This window comes from Prionailurus viverrinus, chromosome C2 (assembly GCF_022837055.1).
Source record: "Prionailurus viverrinus isolate Anna chromosome C2, UM_Priviv_1.0, whole genome shotgun sequence".
NCBI classification, from domain to species: Eukaryota; Metazoa; Chordata; class Mammalia; order Carnivora; family Felidae; genus Prionailurus; species Prionailurus viverrinus.
Window position 1 is genome coordinate 142,038,768 of NC_062569.1, and position 20,456 is coordinate 142,059,223.

A 20,456-nucleotide genomic window follows, 5' to 3' on the forward strand; every position below is an offset into this window, starting at 1 on the left:
GGTTCTATAAAATAATCATAATTTTTCTTTCCCGTGATAACCTGTCAACTATTTGAAAACGTACTACGTTCTTCTCCAGTTCCTTCCCAACCTTTTCTATCATATGAAATAGAATGTAGTTTGAGGGTCCTCTATCTTTCCCTTTCCTTTCCCCCAGTGGAGGTGCCTGCTGACACAATTCCTGAATTAGGATTCCCAGGACCAAAACGAGTCCATTAGAAATGCTTTGGAAAGAGAAAATCTAGTAAGGACTTAAAACCTTAAAAAAAAAGTTCCCACTGACAAGAACTTCAAAGGTGGTGGACTGCTGGCATTGGGTGAACTGGTCAAGGACCCAGTCTCCAGCTGACCATCTGCCCCCCATTGTTCACATGGACGCAGGAAGGAAGGTGAATGGATGTTAGCATTAGCAGTGTCTGCAACGTGCAGAAGAGGAAGAGAATCTGGAAGTCTAGCAGCACATTTCAAAGTCTAGCTCCTTCCTTGGTGACTCTCTTACATGAATGACGCTGTTTTCAACCGTTTTGTAGAAATGATTCGACTGCAAGATAATTTCTTTTTTTCTTTTGTTTATTTATTTATTTTGAGAGAGAGAGAACAGGGGAGAGGCAGAGAGGGAGAAAGAGAATCCCAAGCGTGCCCTGTGCCGTCGCCAGTGTGGAGCCTGATGTGGAGCTCAATCACAAACCTCAAGGTCATGGCTTGAGCCAAAATCAAGAGTTGGAGGCTCCACTGACTGAGCCACTCAGGTGCCCCTGCAATATGATTTCTTTTTCACCTGTAGAGATCTCTTTCTGCCTTGAGGTCCTTGAATCCTGGAACTGTGTATTATTTGCTATCATGCCTTATCACAGACCACATTACATAAGGGATCAGTAAATACATTTTTAAAAATTATCAGTGTATACTAAATATGCTGTGACCTTAGGAGCAAAATTTTCACTTGCAAGTTATTTATTAGAAACTTGTCATTTACAACATGTGTATTTTTCTTTCTGTTACATTGGAATTCATGTTCAGCTTCCAAAGTCCTCGAGTTCTCTAGAAATTGTACATAATATTTTGCGTACATGTGCATTTATTTAAGAAGTTGAACTCCTTATACAATATAGATTTTTCCAAAAAAAAAAAAAAAAAAAGGATAAATGGAAGATCAAGGGAAGAGTACTTTAAGAGGAGGATTATTTTCAGGAAAACTGGACAATCAGAAAGACCTGTGTTGGAGATTTCTGTTTCTTCCTATGATCAAAAAAAAAAAAAAAAGTTTTAGGAATCTATCTTTATTGGATTATAGGAACAAAATCATGGGCTCCGGAGACACTCTACCAATATTAAAATGGTTTTGTTCTTTCACGAGGAGGAAGATACAACATCTAAGAGTCCTTTCTTTTCTTTTTTTTCTTTAATTTTTTTTAACGTTTATTCATTTTTTGAAAGACAGAGTTCGACTGGGGGAGGGGCAGACAGAGAGAGAGAGAGAGGACACAGAATCTGAAGCAGGCTCTAGGCTCTGAGCTGTCAGCACAGAGCCCGATGTGGGGCTCGAACTCATGAATCACGAGATCATGACCTGAACCGAAGTCGGATGCTTAACCAGCTGAGCCACCCTGGCGCCCCTCCAAGAGTCCTTTCTTAAAGCTCCCGACCTAGAGTTGTATGGGTGGTTCATTCATTAAGCACCCGACTTCAGCTCAGGTCGATCTCACAGTTTGTGGGTTTGAGCCCCACACTGGGTCTGCGCGGACAGCTCAGAGCCTGAAGCCGGCTTTGGTTTCTGTGTGTGTGTCTCTCTCTCTGTCCCTCCCCTCCTCTTCCTCTCTCAAAAATAAATAAACATTTAAAAAATTTCAAAAATATATAAAAGAAAAAGAAAAAAAAGTTTCTGACTCATTTTCAACAGTACATACCTTCTAAAATCCCGTGCTGATGGATTTATATACCGATTCATCCATAATCTGGTCTCCTGTAGGACCAATGACAGAAGAACTGGTAGAATTAGGAGTGACGTGTGTCCCTTTAAAGGAATGGGAACTTGATCATTGCATTACAGATAGTTGAATTAATGTGCTATTTGTAACTCCTTAACAGCTCATTTTCTGAGTCCTTATCCTCCTAAAATAGAGGGGCTTTACTGGCTCGCGAAATGACTTGAAGGTGATTGAACAATTTATTACGCTATTGCATACAGCCGGCTTAATATACTTTGGAAAATAAAGGTTTATTATTTATGTAAGTCCACATGTACCACTGATACCAAAACCTGTCTTTACAACATTAAATTTGGGGCCTTCTTAAGTCAGGCACTTGTGGTCCCATAGAACAACGTTTTAGACATGTTGAAATGTTATTTTAGGGAAAGGCATGCAGATTGGGAAAACAGAACAAAAAAACAATAAAAATCATTCATCTTCCCCACCCAACCCGGGGGACTCCCCAGAGTCAGGGCCGGTACACCAAGTTAATTATAAGACTATGCGACTCCTTGTCTGTAGCTTGCTTATTTTATACAGAAATAAATATAAAGGGTAATGATTTCCACTTGCTTGTTCACTCTTATGCCTCTCTGATTCTGAACAGTGTTGTTTCTGAAACAAAAACCTCCATTTTTATGTGTGTAGAAATGACAGGTTAGCCAGAAAAATTAACCTTAAAGGTTGATTAACCAAACTTACAAAAATGGCATATTGTACAATCTCTTAACTTTTGGAAGAATCAAGAAAAGGTCTTTGAGTGTTGCCAATTCACACATAGTAAAAAAAAAAAAATGTGTTTGTTTATTTATTTTGAGAGACAGACAGAGCATGTGAGCAGGGGAGGGGCAGACAGAAAGGAAGAGAGAGAATCCCAAGCAGGCTCTGAACTACCACTGCAGAGCCCTACGTAGGACCCGACCCACGAACCGTGAGATCATGACCTGAGCTGAAGTCAAGAGCCGGATGCCTAACCAACAGAGTCACCCAGGCACCCCACATGTTGAAATTTGTAATTAGTTGTGTTAAAATGGTATATTCTGGAACTTCCAAGTCTTAGCCATAAGAAGGCTAGTGATTCCATCTGGTACTCTGGTAACACCCACTCTTGGAACCCAGAACCACCTTGTAAGAAAACTCAACTTGGTGAAGATACCACAGGGGAAGGCCTAAGACTGCATACAAAGGGAAGGGCAGGGCTGACCCTGACCTTCTGAATGCACCTGTCAAGACATTAGGTGTGTGAGTGAACCTATCTTAGCCCCTCCACTCCAGTCCAGCCTGATGCATCTCACCAAATGACCCCAGTTGACCTGTGGAGTAGACATATTGTTCAACTGAACCCTGACTCACAGAATCATGAAGTTCAATAAACCACCGTCTTAAGCCACTAAGTTTGGGGATGGCCTGTGAATAGGAATATATAATCAGAACATTCTTATTAAAATTTTCACTTATTTGGTGAAAACCTCTACATTTATTTATGGCAACAAGGGATTTCTTAGCCGCACTTTGGAAAACATTGCTGCGGGCAGTAGATTTTCCCATCCATCCGCTCCTATCTCTTTGAAACCTGTTTGTGCTTGTTCTTATCACTGTGATTCTGACTTCGCACCAAGATTTTAACTAATTCTGTCCTTGAGTCTGAGTGTATATATGGACCTATCCTCTAGCAGCCCAAGTGACTCTATGTCAGTTAGCTTAAATGGGAGTCTCATTCCACAACTTTGTGCGAGTTCTAATAACTCAGATTCTGTGTTTGTCCTGTGTTCCCCCCTTGTATTCTAGCCCCAATAACTGGGTCTTAACCTTATTCATTCCACTTAAGCGTCTAAGCTAATAGCTTTTCTCATAATCCCTTGTAGATGGGGATCCTTCCTGGTTTTCACCTGTGTTCTCATTCTCTGTAGGTACCATAAAAATTGTCACACATTTAGCAGCTTAAAGCAACACCCATATATTATCCCACAATCTTATCAATGTCTAGGCTCAGAGCATGGCTGAGTCTTTGAAATGAGCCCACCTACAAGTGATTAAGAAATACGCTTTCCTGCTCCCCAAGATTTTGATGTTTTCAATAATGAATAACCACTGCAACAAAAGTCTGTACCTGCAATTCGAGGCCAACCCTGACGAAGGCTGAAATAGGGAGACAAGGTGCTGTGGGCATCTGGAGGTGAAAAGAGAAACCGAATATTACAGCCGAATTCATGAATTCATTGTAGATGTGGCCCTGGGGCTGCTCTGTATCTTTCTCTATTTCTAGGAACGACCCAGGTGGTTGATCATTCTGAGATTTGCTTCTCTTCACCTTGGGAGATGGACACGGAGGGAAACTGAGAAAAATAAAGGTGCACCCTTCGCTTGTGTCTGCATTGGGACACATAGTCATTCGTTCTGTGGGAAGATAGGAGTTTAACTGAGCAGACAAAACAATGAGCTATCCAGAAAGATTCCCACAGAACCCAGGAATTATGGGTGATTTGGACTTTTCCAGGGTCTATAGTGCCGTTTCTAACCATCTTTGTTCACTCCACTCCTGATCCAAAAGCACCCCTCAGGACCATTTTTATGCCTGTGACCTTGTCTGAACCAGCTCATTATTAGCTGTGAAGGAGACTGTAAGGTTAAATACTGCATTTTTTCTAAAATTCTTCCCGGCAATTTACTAGTTTTCTAAATCAAATTCTCTTTCCTCTTTAAACAACAGTCCTTTGTACACTCGGAGCACTTGCCTCTTTTCTTGCTGCTTGTCTGATTCTCCATAGTTTCCTTGCTGTTTTTATTGGAATTTCAGGACTATTCTTGGATTTACTCAGGGGGCCCACCACACATAGGCATCTAAACACTTCCCTGCACTTCTCCAATCTCACACAGTCTGCCATTCACCCCATAGTCCTTCCCTCAGACTCCCATTCCACAGGGATAGAAGACTCCCAGCGCTTCAAGAGGGTGAAAAGTGATAATAAATATCTAAAGTGCTTATAACAGTGCCTACACTTGGTAACAACAACATGACCACTAACAGTGGGATCGTCACTGGGATCGTTATAATGGGATCGTCATCTGTAATATTGGGATTTTTTTTAAGTTTATGTATTTATTTAGAGAGAGAAAAAGAGCATAAGCAGGGGAGGGGAAGAGAGAGAGAATCTCAAGCAGTCTCCACACGGTCAGCCCGGAGCCCGATGAAGGGCTTGAACTCACGAACCATGAGATCATGACCTGAGCCAAAGTCAAGAGACTGGCACTTAACCGACTGAGCCTCCCAGGCACCCCTTTAATATGTGGATCTTAAGAACAACCTTATAATGGTCATGGAGAGAAAAACATGCAGGAAAGTTTGTGAGATGTTTCTCACAGGTCCTGACCCAAAGAGTTGTTCAACCAATCTTAGCAATATTATTATGGTTAAGTTTCTATACCGTCTTTTAAGAGTTTAGGTGTTTGTAATTACTTATTCAAAATCTATATATCCTGCTAAGCGGCACATTTAAAGCACAACAATTCTGAAACATTGTTTGGTATATGGGAGAAATTCAACCTGAAGCACACTAAATAGCAATGATTTCAGGCTTAGAAGGAATCAGCGTCCTTAGGAACCTTAGTGCCATAAAGTTTTTCCGCAAATGGAAAGGCTTTTGCTAGTGAATGAATGTCAATTCTTTTTGAATTTCCATGTGTGCATTGTTGACTCTTTCCTTGTCTACCTAGAATAAGTTTATCTTTAAAGAAGGAAAAATGAAGGTGACTACGTTACTTGCTGTTACTAATTTAACATCAGAATTTCAATACCAGACAGACTTTAGCGAGTGATACTCAGGTAAGAACTTGAAGTAAGAATTCCAAAGTCCCGTAACTAAGGTAGAAGTACTGTCTAAGCCAAATGGAAGAATGGTAGAAACTGCAGAGAGCCTAGGACTTCCTTAAGGACTTCCTTAAGAGCTGGCTTGGTCCTACTCTTATGAGAAAATTAAAAATAAATGGACACTATTTTCCAACTCTAAAACATATTATATGCAGTACATACTTTAACCTAGTTTACAATTAACATTTATTATGCCCACTGAAACCACAAAGCCAATGTTTAATTTTACAGTTTGAAGTCACACATAGGGAAATGCTTTACAAAATAGGATATTGTTCCTCAACGAAAAATATTACAGTATAGGTCCCAAACGAGTCAGTTCAAGTGGTTTACCTGAATAACAGAACTGTCGTGGAATGCAGGCTACAAGACGCGGTAATGCTTTCAATAGCTGATTCAGGTTCAAAATTTGCCAAAGCGGAAGAGACATTTTAAACAAGACCCGTCTTAGTTTTCCAAGAGTTTTGGTTTTTCAACTGCATTACATTTACTGAAACATACCATCACTTCTGACAAATTGAAGATAATAAGCAGGTCACATTCTACATGAAAATCTTCGGTATTTTACTCTGGCTTGAAATCATGTTTCAAGATATAAAAATCTCCGTCATACCCACTTAGGTTTATTACCTGTTTTTACTCACAAGGCTCTTCTATAGAAATCAAAAATTTGTGCCACGGCTCACATCAAATTAAATATATTTCTGCAATCTGTTTAGTTATCTGCAGTCTATTTACAAAGCATGTGCATGATTTCCTCTAATAAACGTACTAAATGGAAGCAGTATTTGTCAACTCCTACATTGATGTCATGGCTGAGCGTGTAACGCAAAGACACCATCCGGAGACAATATATTTTTCTTAATTGAAAGTCTAGTCTTACAAAGTCACACACAATATGATCTCCTATTCTAATTATACTCTCAGTCTGAGGTGTTTCTAATATGCTGTGGGTTGTTAAAGAAAAGACCAAGAAAGAGTTGTCAAGGGTTTACCATGGACATAAAATATTGCAAAGCTTAAAAAAAAAAGTCAGGCTAAATACACACAAAAGCTTGTGTATCGGAAACAAAAAGTTAGTTTGAAAGGAACACGGATGTAAGTGCTGAAACACGACTCCTCTAAAAGTCTGTTCCTCTAGCCTGACACTCTTCAAGTTTCGATGTCACCTTAAACATCCTGGATGTACCTATAGCTTATGTCACTGAACCCTGCTGATCAGGCTGACCATTTGATGCATTTCCCAAACATTGAGTATCAACTTGTGCCCCGCCTAGACCAAAAACTTAAAAGAGTTCTTTTTTTTTTTTTCTGCAAATTGAAAAATCATGTAGAATAAAATAGTGAGTCCGAAGTAACATATTTGACAGTTGGTCACTGATCAATATTAGCACCTTGATAAAAATTACACTGGATGTGCCAAAAAGAAACTGAAAAAAAATATAAGCTGTTTTATTTACAAATCACAGTTTTCCTCACAGTGTTAGACTTTGGATCACTCTGATGTGGCCGTGCCTTATAAGATGATGGGCCATTTGGTTTTTCATTTGACCTATGACAGTCCACATGGACCGGTTGGTGGAGCTCCAGGATAAGAACCACAGGTAGCCAATTTATCGCTAAAGTGCTACTATATTTGGAAGGTGCAATTAACTGGGTTGGCTAATATGTACATTTCAGTCTTCCTCTCTTTTAAAACCAACAACTTCTAGCAACTATACCTTCATTATTTTCCCCATAAAATCTGCATTGAGAACTATGGTATCATTACACCAGAAAGACATTTGGCAGATGAATACTTTTCTGATCTGAACATCATGTGTATTTCCAGTTTCTTTATCTCACTAACGTAATGGGTTCTTGTTTCAATATGTTCCCATGCGCTAACTGATTAGAATATAATTATGCATTATAGACTGATGTGTTTCATGATCCTATAACTTCAGACGTCATTTCTCTAGTTCATGCTAGCAAGGAGGCTATTAGGGAGTTTTCTGGGTTTTTTTCAGTGTACTAATTACCTAAAATGGTCTCACAATCTAAAACTATAGGTGTTGGCAAATGAGAAAAATGATAGAGAAAACATACAAGTTCCTTTCCTGTGTGTTTAAATGATAGACTGGCTCTATGATAGCTCTGGACGACCATTTCTATACTCATGGTTATTCATTTATTAACTTTGAAATGTTAAAAAAAATATAAGGTATTTTTATCACCTCCACTTAATCATAAATAGATCAGTAATATTCACCAATCCTCAGCCATAAACTATTCGCAAAATTTGGCCATTATTAAATCCAATCTTGTTTCACAAAGAGTGACCTCTAAGTCATACACAAGTCCTGGACTTCATTGAATCTGGCTGCTGTGCTCACCTAAACCATCACAATGACCTTGTTATTAAGGAATGAGTCAGTGGGGGAAACATCAGAGCCAGAGATGGATCTGGTCAGTTGAATATCCAAGGGTGCTTTGCCTTATTACTGTGACCAGACTGAAATCATGGTCAGAGGCAAGCTGATGTGATTAAAGATGTCCTTGCTTGTCCCAAGTCCTATTTTCACTCCGTGAGATTCTTTAGCAGTAGTACAAAGTGACATTCTATCAATGGAGACCCCATATTTGTGGCAACGTTCATGATTACTAGTATTTAAATCACTTAAATGCAATTTGTTTACTCTAACTATAGGATCCCGCCAATGCTAGAGAATAAATGGTATTAATTTTTAAGGAGTGTTTTTAAAGCAGCAAAGGACAGTATTTGGTTTTATCATCACTGACAGCTCTTGGGACATTGTGTGCACACAAATTTCACGTATCAACAGCTCCCTGTCCGCGTTTATCACTGGTATCAGGGATTCTGAACTGTGTCTTAGCTTCTGTGGGAAGTTTCCAGGCTATCTATACACCAAGTTGAGAACTTAGGCTTCAGTTGCTTGAATAAGTGTTTTTCTTATCTGTGACTTGGAAAAACTAGTATTAATGAAACCCAACAGACTTATTAATGTAACTACAAGTAACGAATACCACTAGTCAAGAAAGAGTAAGTTTAAAACTTCCTTAGAGAGGAAGACTACAGTATCAGAATAAGGATACGTGAGGAATATATACATATATGCCTGTTTCACGCAGAAAGCCTTCTGTAAAAAAATACAAAAGCAACCAGTGCTGTATATTATGTAAACTCACAAAGTGTACTTTATACACAAACATGAAGCATAAATTAAAAGTAGGACAACAGCAAAACTTTTTAAATATAGAATTTGCACATATTTTTGTTAAATAAGAATAAATACTTTTATCACACAAATTCACATACCAGTCGCAAAAACAATAAATTACATTTTTTTTTCAGTGCTGCAACTTTATTTTTGTTTGTGATTAATCCCTTCATTCTTAGTTTCATGGGATAAAACTGTTTCCACAGGAAGGCAAAGGACGTTGAATTTACTGAACAAATTAAAACAATGCCCTGAAACCTTTAAACAACAAGGCAGGGCTTAATTTGGCCTTTTCTGTTCCAGAAGAAAGAGATGTCATTTTCTTCTGGGTTCCCTTTATTTAGTGACACTGAATCCGGAGTGTTTAGTTTTGTGGGATTAGATTCTTACTATCCTGAGCATTTTCAGACAAACTTTTTTCCTCGAGGAAGGAGCCTCAGCATCGTGAATCCTGGACTCTTCATTCACGATGCAACTATGGAAAGGGGAAATGCATAGTCCAACATTAGACTGGACTGAATTAGATTTCATTATAGGGGATTTTCCCTTTATCATTCCTTTTATCTATTGAACACTCCATTTCTCTGAATTTCAGTTTCCAGTCTGTATCGCTTTTCTCAGGAGTTTAGATAGACATACATTCCTCAAACTATTGATACTCGTATGAAAAAACTAAAGAAAACTCCTTAAAAGCACGGAATAGTGGTTTATTCCTTTTAAGTTCTCTAGGATTGTTTCAATGAGAAGTATAAAACTTCACTGTTTGGGGGGAAAATAAATGATAAATCATACTAAAAAAATCTATGAATACAGTATAGAGAAGCAGAGTAGGAGACAAACATGGCTGCCCTTCAATTATTTTTTTTTTCATGCTGCTATGAATATAACAAAAGATAAAAACAAATTTTGTCCCAGTTGAGTTACTTGATTAAAATTATTTTGAAAACTGGGAAAAAGTCAGGTTGGCCTGGCTATTAATTCTTTTGGAATAGTCAAATAGTCGGTATGATTTAAAATTCTTTTCTGAGTGATTTGAATAGCATTGTTTCCTGTCCCTGATATCTGGTGACCTCCATCAAATGTAGGTGACCAGCTCTATATAGGACTCATTTCTCTAATGAATAATTTATTAAGAGTAAATGACCATGTCTAAAGCAAAGTCAGTCGATGAAAAGCCAAAGGATGATTAACAGTTTTGTAAAACGTTATTTTGTTTCACCAAATAATTTCTTAAGAAAATACTTAAAACAGTGAGACCTCCATTCTCCTCACCCACTGAAATCAATGTGATCTAGCAAGATCAATTACATAATTATTTTATATTAAAAATATTTTCTAATAAAAATAAACTCTGGTGAGCTTTAAGGGAACTCAAACAATTGTCCCCTAATATCTCTATATGCAAATCTCTAATAATAGGCACATTTGGTATGATTATTATAAAGTTTCATATAAAACAATTGGCTTTGTAATCTTTCATAAAGAAAAAGAAATCCCGATGAATTTGAACACCTTGGATTTTCTGAGCTATGGGGTAGAGGGGTGCAGTTGACCGTTTAAAAAGAGATTTTTAGGCAGTCAATTGTAAAAAAAATTCCATATCTAACACCCAAACGTACAACCTACCTAGACAGGCTATGGAAACAGAAGCAACAAACTTCTCAAAAATCATCCCGTTTCATCAAACACTTACTGGTACAACCAAGTGCTCTCCAACTGGGAAAAATCTTACGGACAGTATCAGTATACTTGGATTTAAAAAGACAATGCAAAGAATCACTGCCTGTATGGTGTGGAAACAGTCTTATTAATATTAACCACTATTTTTTTTTCCTTTTGCAAGAGCCACATATATGATAATCACTTCTAGATGTGGCTAACTCCAAAGTGATCTTTAATACTCCTATCAAACTAAATCAACAAGTACAAAACATTGCGGGTCTTAACAGAACCCTTGAACAAAACATACAAGCGAAAACAAATGCATTTTCAAGGCTGGCTGGTAAGAGGTATACCAGTGTTGAACGTGTCGGATGCGATTAGAAAACTCTCTGCCGTGTGTTTTGTACGAATATTACACAAGGTAGGATATTAGCTGGAAGCCTCTGAAAGGGCAAGCAGTGTGAAGATATAAATGGAAAATTTATATTTGTGTGTTTTTCTGCCTTTTAAATTCTAACATGAGGAAACTAGTGTTTAGACTCTTGAATACGCCTAACATACACACACGCAAACACTACATCTACATCCTAATTATGCATTCATTTGGCTGGCTGCCTGAAAAAATACAGGCAGTTGACGTTTAAGTAAATGGATCGGTGTATCTATTTAAATGACCAGCTACGCGGAGATCCTTTTCCTTTTTAGAATTTCGCAGAAGATGCTTCCTGTCAAAACGGTTTTTGACTAAAATCTGATCTCCTGTAGTCTGAAAGTATGTGAAATCTTGTGAAAACAGCAGCAGGTTCTTAATTTCCAGTAAATCATCCACAGCTCTTTCTGGAAACTGGAAGGAGTTGAAATAGCTGCAGACCTACTTTGGTCAAACATTTTTTATAGAAATATATATATATATATATTTTTTTTAATAGAACCAAGTGATATAAAGTGACATACCAAGGGAGAATGATTTACAAACAGTAAAAATAAGCTACTGTGTATTACGGATGAAAATGATTATGATGCCTTTGAAGACATTCTATAAGAGGTAGGTGACAAAGGGGAGACTGTTCTGCCATCTTCAAATGTCCCCTGATTCTACATTCACCAGTGTTTTTTTCATTCTTGTAGCCCAGGGGATGTTCAATAACTCCCAAGTTTTTCTGTATTCCAAGGTCACTACTGTCGCACGAAGCAGTGCACATCTCCATTTGGTCACAGAGGGCAGATTCTGCCCATAATTAGACTCCTGTTGACAATGACATTGAAGCGTGACTTTCTGTGCTTCAGGTAGACCTCTTGTTTACCACGATTGATCACCACCATTTGCCACGACCGATCAGTGATGAATCATCCAGTTAGCTCTGCGTAAGCTCATGACCACAGGCTAACATTTCTTTAGCAAACATTGCTTAAACGCAGAAGGCCTCTGGGAGAGAAGGCATCCCTTCGCTAACTTCCGGTTTGCATCCTGGCACTGGACCGTCCGGGTGTGCCAGCCCGTATCACAGGTCCTGGAACAGGCGAGCCATGGGCCTGTCACCCACTGCAACTGTGGAGTGTGTGAGCCCACTTTATTGCTGCCGTGGCTACTGACAGAGTTTACTTTTTGGGTGGACTTCTTGGGAACGAAAAAACTGTAGCGGACATCTAATGCTTTAGTTGGGTCTGTTGCAAGAATCTGCACTATTAGAATTTCCTTCGTGGCTGAGTAGCCCATCCCATGCAAGAAGTCATCCCTGTGGCTCCAACCACTGTAGTTCATGACTGTTCCATTGATGTCGATGATGGTTTCCGAGGTGGAGATCATGTACTTCCCATTGATAAGGTACTCACCATTTTTCTTCTTCAGGGCTAAGTAGGAAGTGAATCGAGTCTGGTCTTTGGCTTTGAACTGTCGGACTTTTATGTGGGTTGCCCCTTCGGGGATCCTCACCACATCAGTGTAACCCTTACTGGAAGCAGGAATGTCCACAGAGGAGAGAGAGGGAGACAAAGAAGGAAAAATAAGTAAACACTTAGTAAACGGATAAACAAATACGAGTTCTCTAAAAGTCTTACCTTGTCTTCACACGTTTTAATGTAGTGAAGAGATTAGTTAAAAATTGGCTTCAAAAATTAGTTTCCTTATAACAAAATAAAATTGTGAGTAGACTATGAGAGTATATACATTTTTATTGTGATGTTCAAAATTAGGATGATGTTAACAACCTGCCTTCGTTTTAAAACGTACACCAACTTTATTTAGATTTTCAAACACATTGCACACTCTTACCAAATCCTATCCTCTTTACAAAGCTCCTTTATGTTCTTTTGCCACAAAATGGGATATGTGTAAATACTAACAAAAATCCGCCCTCAGTCTCACAGAAATCTTTAAATTAACGAGTCTCAGATTTGTCTGCAGACTAAAATCAAGCAGAGGTCTTTTAAAAATTTAAATCCCCAGACCCCAGACCAATTAAATCCCATCTGTCAGGATGGGAAGAGACAGTAGGATTTTGGGAGTCGTTCCAAATGTGCAGAATAGTTGGGGAACCACGGATTTAACTGCTGAACTAGAGACACAGTAGAAGTTCTGTTTCTATTTCTACTAGAACTCTGGATTATTTGAGCAGAACACCAATGGAATGTAAAATTCTGTAAGTGGGTAACCATCGCTGACTAGTATCATCAAAACAAACAAACAAAAAAGTGAATCTTTGATGCCATAGCAAATTTCCTCAAATGCTGTGTCCATGAAACTTACGACAGAGGTTATGTGATGGGTTATGAGGTTATGTGATGGGTGACAAATAAGGTAGGTCTCGAACGACCCATCATATGCTCCAGAATATGGGCAAAGGCATCAATATCTCCAATATCCACAGCTTTTGAAAAAGGCCAGGACAGAAATGCTAATTGAGCACCAAGAGACGCTACGTGTAAGGAGTCATCTTTGTGAAAATCTCTGCCTCCGTAAGTAATTTGATAATAAGGTCCCCATATGTTTTACTTTCTTAGTTATTTGAATAGAAACAAATTGCCCGTGTAGTGTGGTGTGTGTGAAATTTAATGATCTGCTGCTAAATTCTTACTCAGGTTGAGGGGTTATGGGGCAACTAATTCGTACCCTGAAAATCCCTAAGGTATTTGCCCTGCCCAGGCATTTCCTCTGAATCCAGAGAGGGGCTCCTCCCCAGGGAAATCCTTTTGTGTGTTGGGAATCTGATGGACAGCGACTGCCACTTTCTATTGTGTTGGGAGAAAGAAGATGCAAGGCTGATGATACTGCTTACCCATCCAACTGGACTCATTATTTTTATTTTTGTAATACATTTTGCCTTAGAAATTGTTACGGGACTTACTTTTTTTGAAATATCTAGGATCAAGAGATCATAGGCAAACCTACCGTGGCTTGAAACATAACCTGGAGGGGTATTGGAGAGGATATCTCATCTTATGTAGGAAGCATATAAAGTGGAAGTATATTAAAGTATTTGAACAGGTGCACTCCAGAGCCGGTGGCAGTGCTGGCCTCCAAAGCCATGGCCCCTTACTCTTACTTTATGCTCCTTTCCCAACATCCCCATGTGCGACACCCTTACCTCTGCCAGTCATACTTTATAAACGTTACAGGAAAATGCGTTCTGATTATATACAGAGTTTAAGTGACGCCGAACAGGATGTCAAGAAAATAAAGAATGAAGGGTAAGGGAATCAGGTAGGAGAGCTTTTTTGTTTTGTTTTGTTTGTTTTTTTTGTTTTAAATCCTTATTCCTTAGCATTCCTCGTATTCGTGAGAATAACTTGGGATTATCAGCCATTGCAGGAGGTCTTGAGACTGACCTTCCCAAGGCAGCGGGAGGTAGGAGGCCTAGTGCCTTGATTTCTAAGGGCCTCAATAAAATATGATTCTCTTGCTCTCCTGATACTGAGCAAGAGGAGGACAGAGCCACCATTTACTGAGGTGAGGAACATTGAGGGAGGAGTGAATTAAGATTAGGGTTGTATTTGTCAAGAGGTGTGAGCTTGCTGAAATATTTTAATATGCATCATCTCCTCTGATGCACACAGCAATATTAACTTGCAAGATAATTACTATTAACTCCATTCTACTCTCACGAATTCTGATTGTAGGGGTTCCTGGGTGGCTCAGGCGGTTAAGCATCCGACTTCGGCTCAGGTCATGATCTCACAGATCGTGAGTTCGAGCCCTGTGTCGGGCTCTGTGCTGACACCTCAGAGCTGGCCCCTGCTTCAGATTCTGTGTCTCCCTCTCTCTTTGCCCCTTCCCCGCTCATGCTCTGTCTCTGTCTCTCTCTTTCCCCAACATAAGTAAACATTAAAAAAAAAAGAATTCTGATAGTAAAAAAAATATAAAAGCGACTCTTCAAAGATCACATGATGTTCGTCACTGAGTCAGAGCTTGACTGTCAAGATTTCAGCTCCAAGATCAATGTCCTTTCTCATATGTCACATTTGACCAAGGTAATTTATCTGGAATAGTTCAACAGTCATATCACACGATATAATCTTGGTTAAATCAACTGACAAGCTGCTGTGTCACCCACCACTTGTCGCTACTGTGAATTTCTTCATCTTTTCATGTGACAATGAACATGCAGATATTGGTGTCAATACAGAGACAAAATGCTAAATTTAGTACTTTAAAAAGTGGCTTCTAAGCTTATGTAGGAAAAATGCATAGCATATAGTACATAAGGTATTTTATTTCTTATTTGATTCTTGAACTTCTTCCCTTCCCCTTCCTTTTTTTTTTTAAACAAGATAGCCTTCTCATCTTAAGACCTAAGGCATAGCCTTTGCTTTAGCATTTAACAACCCTGCAAAATTAGATAAGCCCTACATTTTCAGAGTCCCAGTTTCCTCATCTGTAAAACAAAAACGTATACTTCATCATTTCTAAGGTGTCTTGCACCTTGGCAATATATACAAATGCAGTATGTAATTGACATGCAGGGTATTTTACAGAGATGGCTCAATACAGTCCGATGAATCGCTAGCAAACAAGATTAGTAATGCATCTTTTAACTCAGAATAGATTCTGCAGACATACAATTTTTTTTATTATATCAAAGATAATTTCCAGTGGTTCATAATAACATGGCATGTGACTATTTTAATAAATCCTTATTGTTCATCGGGTTTGCATATTACCTGCCAGTAAAGACAATACAGCACACACATCAAGAATGCATGCGTACTGGGCCAACACTACTCAGCAAAAGAGTGGTTTGAGAAAGGGGAAAGACAGTCCTGCATTCCAGCAGACTTTTTAGCCTGCTCCGTCCTCCTAGCTGATAACATAATATTTCATGCCAAAAATTGGGTACTTTATTTTTATCATTTTTTTAAGTTTATTTATTTATTTTGATAGAGAGAGAGTGAGCAGGGAAGGCACTGAGACACAGAGAGAGGGGGAGAGAGAGAGAATCCTGAGCAGGTTCTGCACCATCAGCATGCAGCCCGATGCGGGACTCGAACCCACCAACCATGAGATCAGGACCTGAGCCGGAACCAAGAGTTGGGCGTTGAATGGACTGAACCACTCAGACGCCCCCCAAAACTGGATACTTTATACATTTACATACTTAAAACAAAAGCATAATCAAGGACCATGACAGGAAGCAGACATTACTGCATGTATTTCTTCATACAGAATGTTTAAACCTGCAGAGGTCACTATAAAATGGGATTGCTATCTCCATCACCCCAGTTAACTTACAGGTCTTCTCAAGGAAAATACAGCCTAATGAAAAATCCTTTGTAAAATGAAATCGTTATGATGCAAACTGGCCATCCTTCCCTAAATTATGCTTCCGAAATAAGAGATGCTTCAGAAATAGCAAGATGGCTAGCAGGGACCCCACCGACTTTTCCTTCTGGGTGTTCCCACTCTGCAAAACCTTGACCCTGATCAGAGCCATTGCGGTTTATTTGCCACCAGAGGCACCAAGAGCTCCGGCTCTGCAACCAGAGCTTTCTCATCTCCCTCCCCGGTTCTCAAGTGGACCCTATGTTACTGGAGCCATGCTGGATCCCTCCACGGATGGCTCGTGACGTAGCATGAGTCACCCTTTCAGTTTCTCAAGGCTAAAGCTTTGTCCCATGCACGTAAGGGCAAGGGTTCTACCCCCTCACCTTTTTTTATTGAAGGTCCCGACCACCTTGGTGCAACTGGAGTTGTCTCCCCCGCACACTGCGCACTTGTCATACTGCAGCCTGGAGCCGATGATGCCGTCACAGCCAGTCCGGACACACTTCCCCCGGACGCACACGGAGTTACTATACGGCCTGCATTCGGTCCCATCCGTCACCTGAATAACGAGGCTCACGTTAGCGGCGGGAGATACTTGTGCCCAGGTGGTTTGGTTTGCACGGTAAGAGAGCAAGTCCTAATTCGTTGAGTTTTGAGTTTGATCGGGACAGTACATCGAGAAATGAACAAACAACCGAAAAAGCATAGTTCCCAGGAGTATCTAACCGAGACATCCTCGACATATTGGCAGAAGGAAGATCTGAGATAAATCTCAGTTATGCACTTTCTCTCTTGAGCCTAATTCCAAATGTGCCAGGAGACCCAAGGTCGTCCTCTCCCTTTCTGTATCCCGAGCATGTTCCCATGGTATCGTCTCGCCTTTTTACATTGCTAGAAATGATCATTTCACTTCGCATGTGGGATGTGTCCCTTGTGCAGAAAATGAGCAAGCTCAAGATGGCAGAGATCTGGGGCGCCTGGGTGGCTCGGTCGGTTGGGCATCTGACTGCAGCTCAGGTCACGATCTGGCGGTTTGTGGGTTCAAGCCCCGCCCTGGGCTCTGTGCTGACAGCTCAGAGCCTGGAGCCTGCTTCGGATTCTGGTCTGCCCCTCCCATACTCATGCTCTGTCTCTCTCTGTTTCTCAATAATAAATAAACATTTTACAAAGCTTAAAAAAAAAAGATGGCAGAGATCCTTCTTGGTGGCATAATTGTTACTCTAGTGATGCATTTGAAAGTCTACACTTGACATCCAAACCTCCTTGTGGTTGAAAAGCATGCCCTATCGTGTGTTGAACCGTCAGATATTGAAATAGACACAAACATATTAGTGCAGAAAAGGAGTCTGGGGAAGTCAGAGCAAAGTACTTACTAGAAGATACTGAATACATTTGAAGTAAAGGAATCACACCCAAAAATAGTATATATTTTAAAAACTAGCTATAAAATAGTATGAATATGCACTCTGTGGTTTGTGCGTGTGAGCGTATATAAATAGCATATGTAGTCACATGTATAAATAAACCTGTATTTTGCATTTGGGTATCTACTACTATTTTCATATATGTGTGTGAGTATGTGAGTGTGTATATGTGTGCAAAGTGAAGTGGGGTATACTTCAGCAGACCCACAGGTCTCCAGATGGTGGCATTTCCGGGTGATCTTATTTGTCACAGTTTTTAAATGAAATTGTATTATTTTTTTTTTCTTAAAATTTTTTAAATTCTTTTTTATTTATTTTTTGAAGGAGAGAGAGAGACAGACCATGAGCGGGGAAAGAGCAGAGAGAGAGGGAGACAGAATTTGTTTGAAGCAGGCTCCAGGCTCCGAGCTGTCAGCACAGAGCCCGACGCGGGGCTCGAACCCACGAACCGTGAGATCATGACCTGAGCCGAAGTCGGACGCTCAACTGACTGAGCCCCCCAGGCACCACGAAAATGTATTATTTTACAATGAAAAGAGAAAGTATTTTCAAAATGACTTAAGGTGGATGTTAACTTCTGTTTTCAGTAATATGTCACACATATCTGAAGGCCAATTTCAGAGGTAGTTTTAAATGCAGCACCTCTTTACAAATTAGATAAACAGTATTTTAAATTGCTGCATACCATTCACTGTGAGAAATAAAACTGTTAGTAACTTAGCAAATGCTTTCCTGTGAAAAATGAGGGATCATTTCATGCACATATATCATAACGCATCTAACTATAGGGATATGAATTCATATTATGGGTGTAAGACATTTAACAGTCTGGGTCAGAGATGATGATCTTGAAACCGACCTTCATGAATCACCAAAGGAATTTTTTTTAATATGTTTACTTATTTTTGAGAGAGACAGAGTATGAACGGGAAAGGGGCAGACAGAGAGGGAGACATAGAATCTGAAGCGGCCTCCAGGCTCTGAGCTGTCAGCACAGAGCCCGACACGGGGCTCAAACTCACAAGCCGCGAGACCATGACCTGAGCCGAAGTTGGACGCTTAACCGACTGAGCCACCCAAGGTGCCCCGCCAAAGGAATTCTTAATTAAACAATGGAAAAATAGAAAGCTTTCCCCATACAAACATACCTCGGAAATTCTAGTTGTTTTCATGTTTATTTTGAAGTTAAAGTCAAACCACACCTTCCCTGACAGAGAGCTACACTTTTCAAAAGTAGCTTTTGAAATATTGACTTGTTTTGTTTGTACAGAATAATTTCTTGTTCTTTGTGTAAGGTTTGAGAACATAGACCTTCTAGAGATGAAAAGAAAACCCTCCAAAATCTAGCCACTCCAGGAATAATGACTGTTTATATTTGGTAGCTCTAGGTTTTATTCTACCAAATAATCTCCAGCAAGGCTCGACTGCTTCTGGACAGGCGGTGGGCAGTTACCTTTGGAGAAAACACCACGTAGTAGCCAGTCCCCTTAGCTCTGCAGGTCAGTTTGCACACATCCCCCAGCAGGACACCTGCGTATTTGGGGACCCATTCCACAAATGTCTTGACTCCTTTCGCATCAGACTGATATCCATTTTTGGCCTCACACTGTTCATGACGGAAAGATTTCCCTAAAAAACAAACAGGTCATGTGATTACTTTACCTACTCCGAACCTGAGACATAATCTTGTGCTTTTAAATAATTTTCAGGAGAAGGCGCAAACTTCTTTCTTTGCGAGCCTCTTGACACACAAGGGTGGAAGGGTTTTATCCGTACATGGAGTTGAAAACGACCATTATTTTCTTCCTACTCTGTGAATACCAAGTTGCTTTTAATAACCGTTTAAAAATCACTCATGCATCTGTTATTAATTCGCACACTGGTGGAACCGTGAAGTACAAGATTAATACTCTATTTCTCTAGCCTCCTTTATTTATTACTGCTAGAATGCATATTACAAGTCGCACATGGTGGGTTGCTGACACTTGGGAGCAGCGTACCGTTGGGTGGGCAGGGTGTGACGCTGCAGGAACGGTAGATGGCCCTCTTCCCCGTGCAGTAGCGACCACTGTTTCTGGGTGCGGGGTTATTGCAATGGCGATAGGCAAACTGCACTCCTCCCCCACACGAGCGAGAACACTGGCCCCAGGGCCCCCAGGATCCCCAGTTGCCATGGCTGGATGTCTGAAAGAGAAAATAGAAGGTATTTCTAACTCAGAAAGGAGAAAAACATTCAAGACGTGCACTTGGAAATCATCTGCATTCAATGACATAATGGAAACCGCATCCCAGGTGTAAATTTTCACTGAGTTGGGCATGGTCACAGATATTGGACGTTCTGGAATGACAGTGCAATTCCAATTCTAAGCAATTCCTCTTTTCTGCTCCCTGCCATCCCGTGGCACTCGGATCTGAATGTTTCCCTGTCAGTATTGAGCACACTGCAGGGATCACTCCTGGTTCCTCTGGGCCTTCTGATACTGCCCATTTCCGTCAATAACCACGGCCCTACAGCTAACTTTTTGTCAGCTCTGATTCCGCATTTTTAGCAAG

At 40.0% G+C, this 20,456-nt stretch overlaps 1 protein-coding gene across 1 annotated transcript in view; it reads right to left on the minus strand.

Annotated features, from left to right (window-relative positions):
* Positions 1-7,093: 7,093 nt before the first annotated feature.
* ADAMTS5 (ADAM metallopeptidase with thrombospondin type 1 motif 5) overlaps positions 7,094-20,456 on the minus strand; it is a 50,061-nt gene continuing 36,698 nt past the window's right edge. The window contains exons 6-9 of the mRNA XM_047875155.1: positions 19,904-20,087; positions 19,357-19,532; positions 16,863-17,038; positions 7,094-12,673 (exon numbers count right to left, since the gene is read on the minus strand). Coding sequence (XP_047731111.1) covers positions 12,106-12,673; positions 16,863-17,038; positions 19,357-19,532; positions 19,904-20,087 — 1,104 coding nt within the window. The 3' untranslated portion in view covers positions 7,094-12,105. The remainder of the gene's footprint in view (positions 12,674-16,862; positions 17,039-19,356; positions 19,533-19,903; positions 20,088-20,456) is intronic.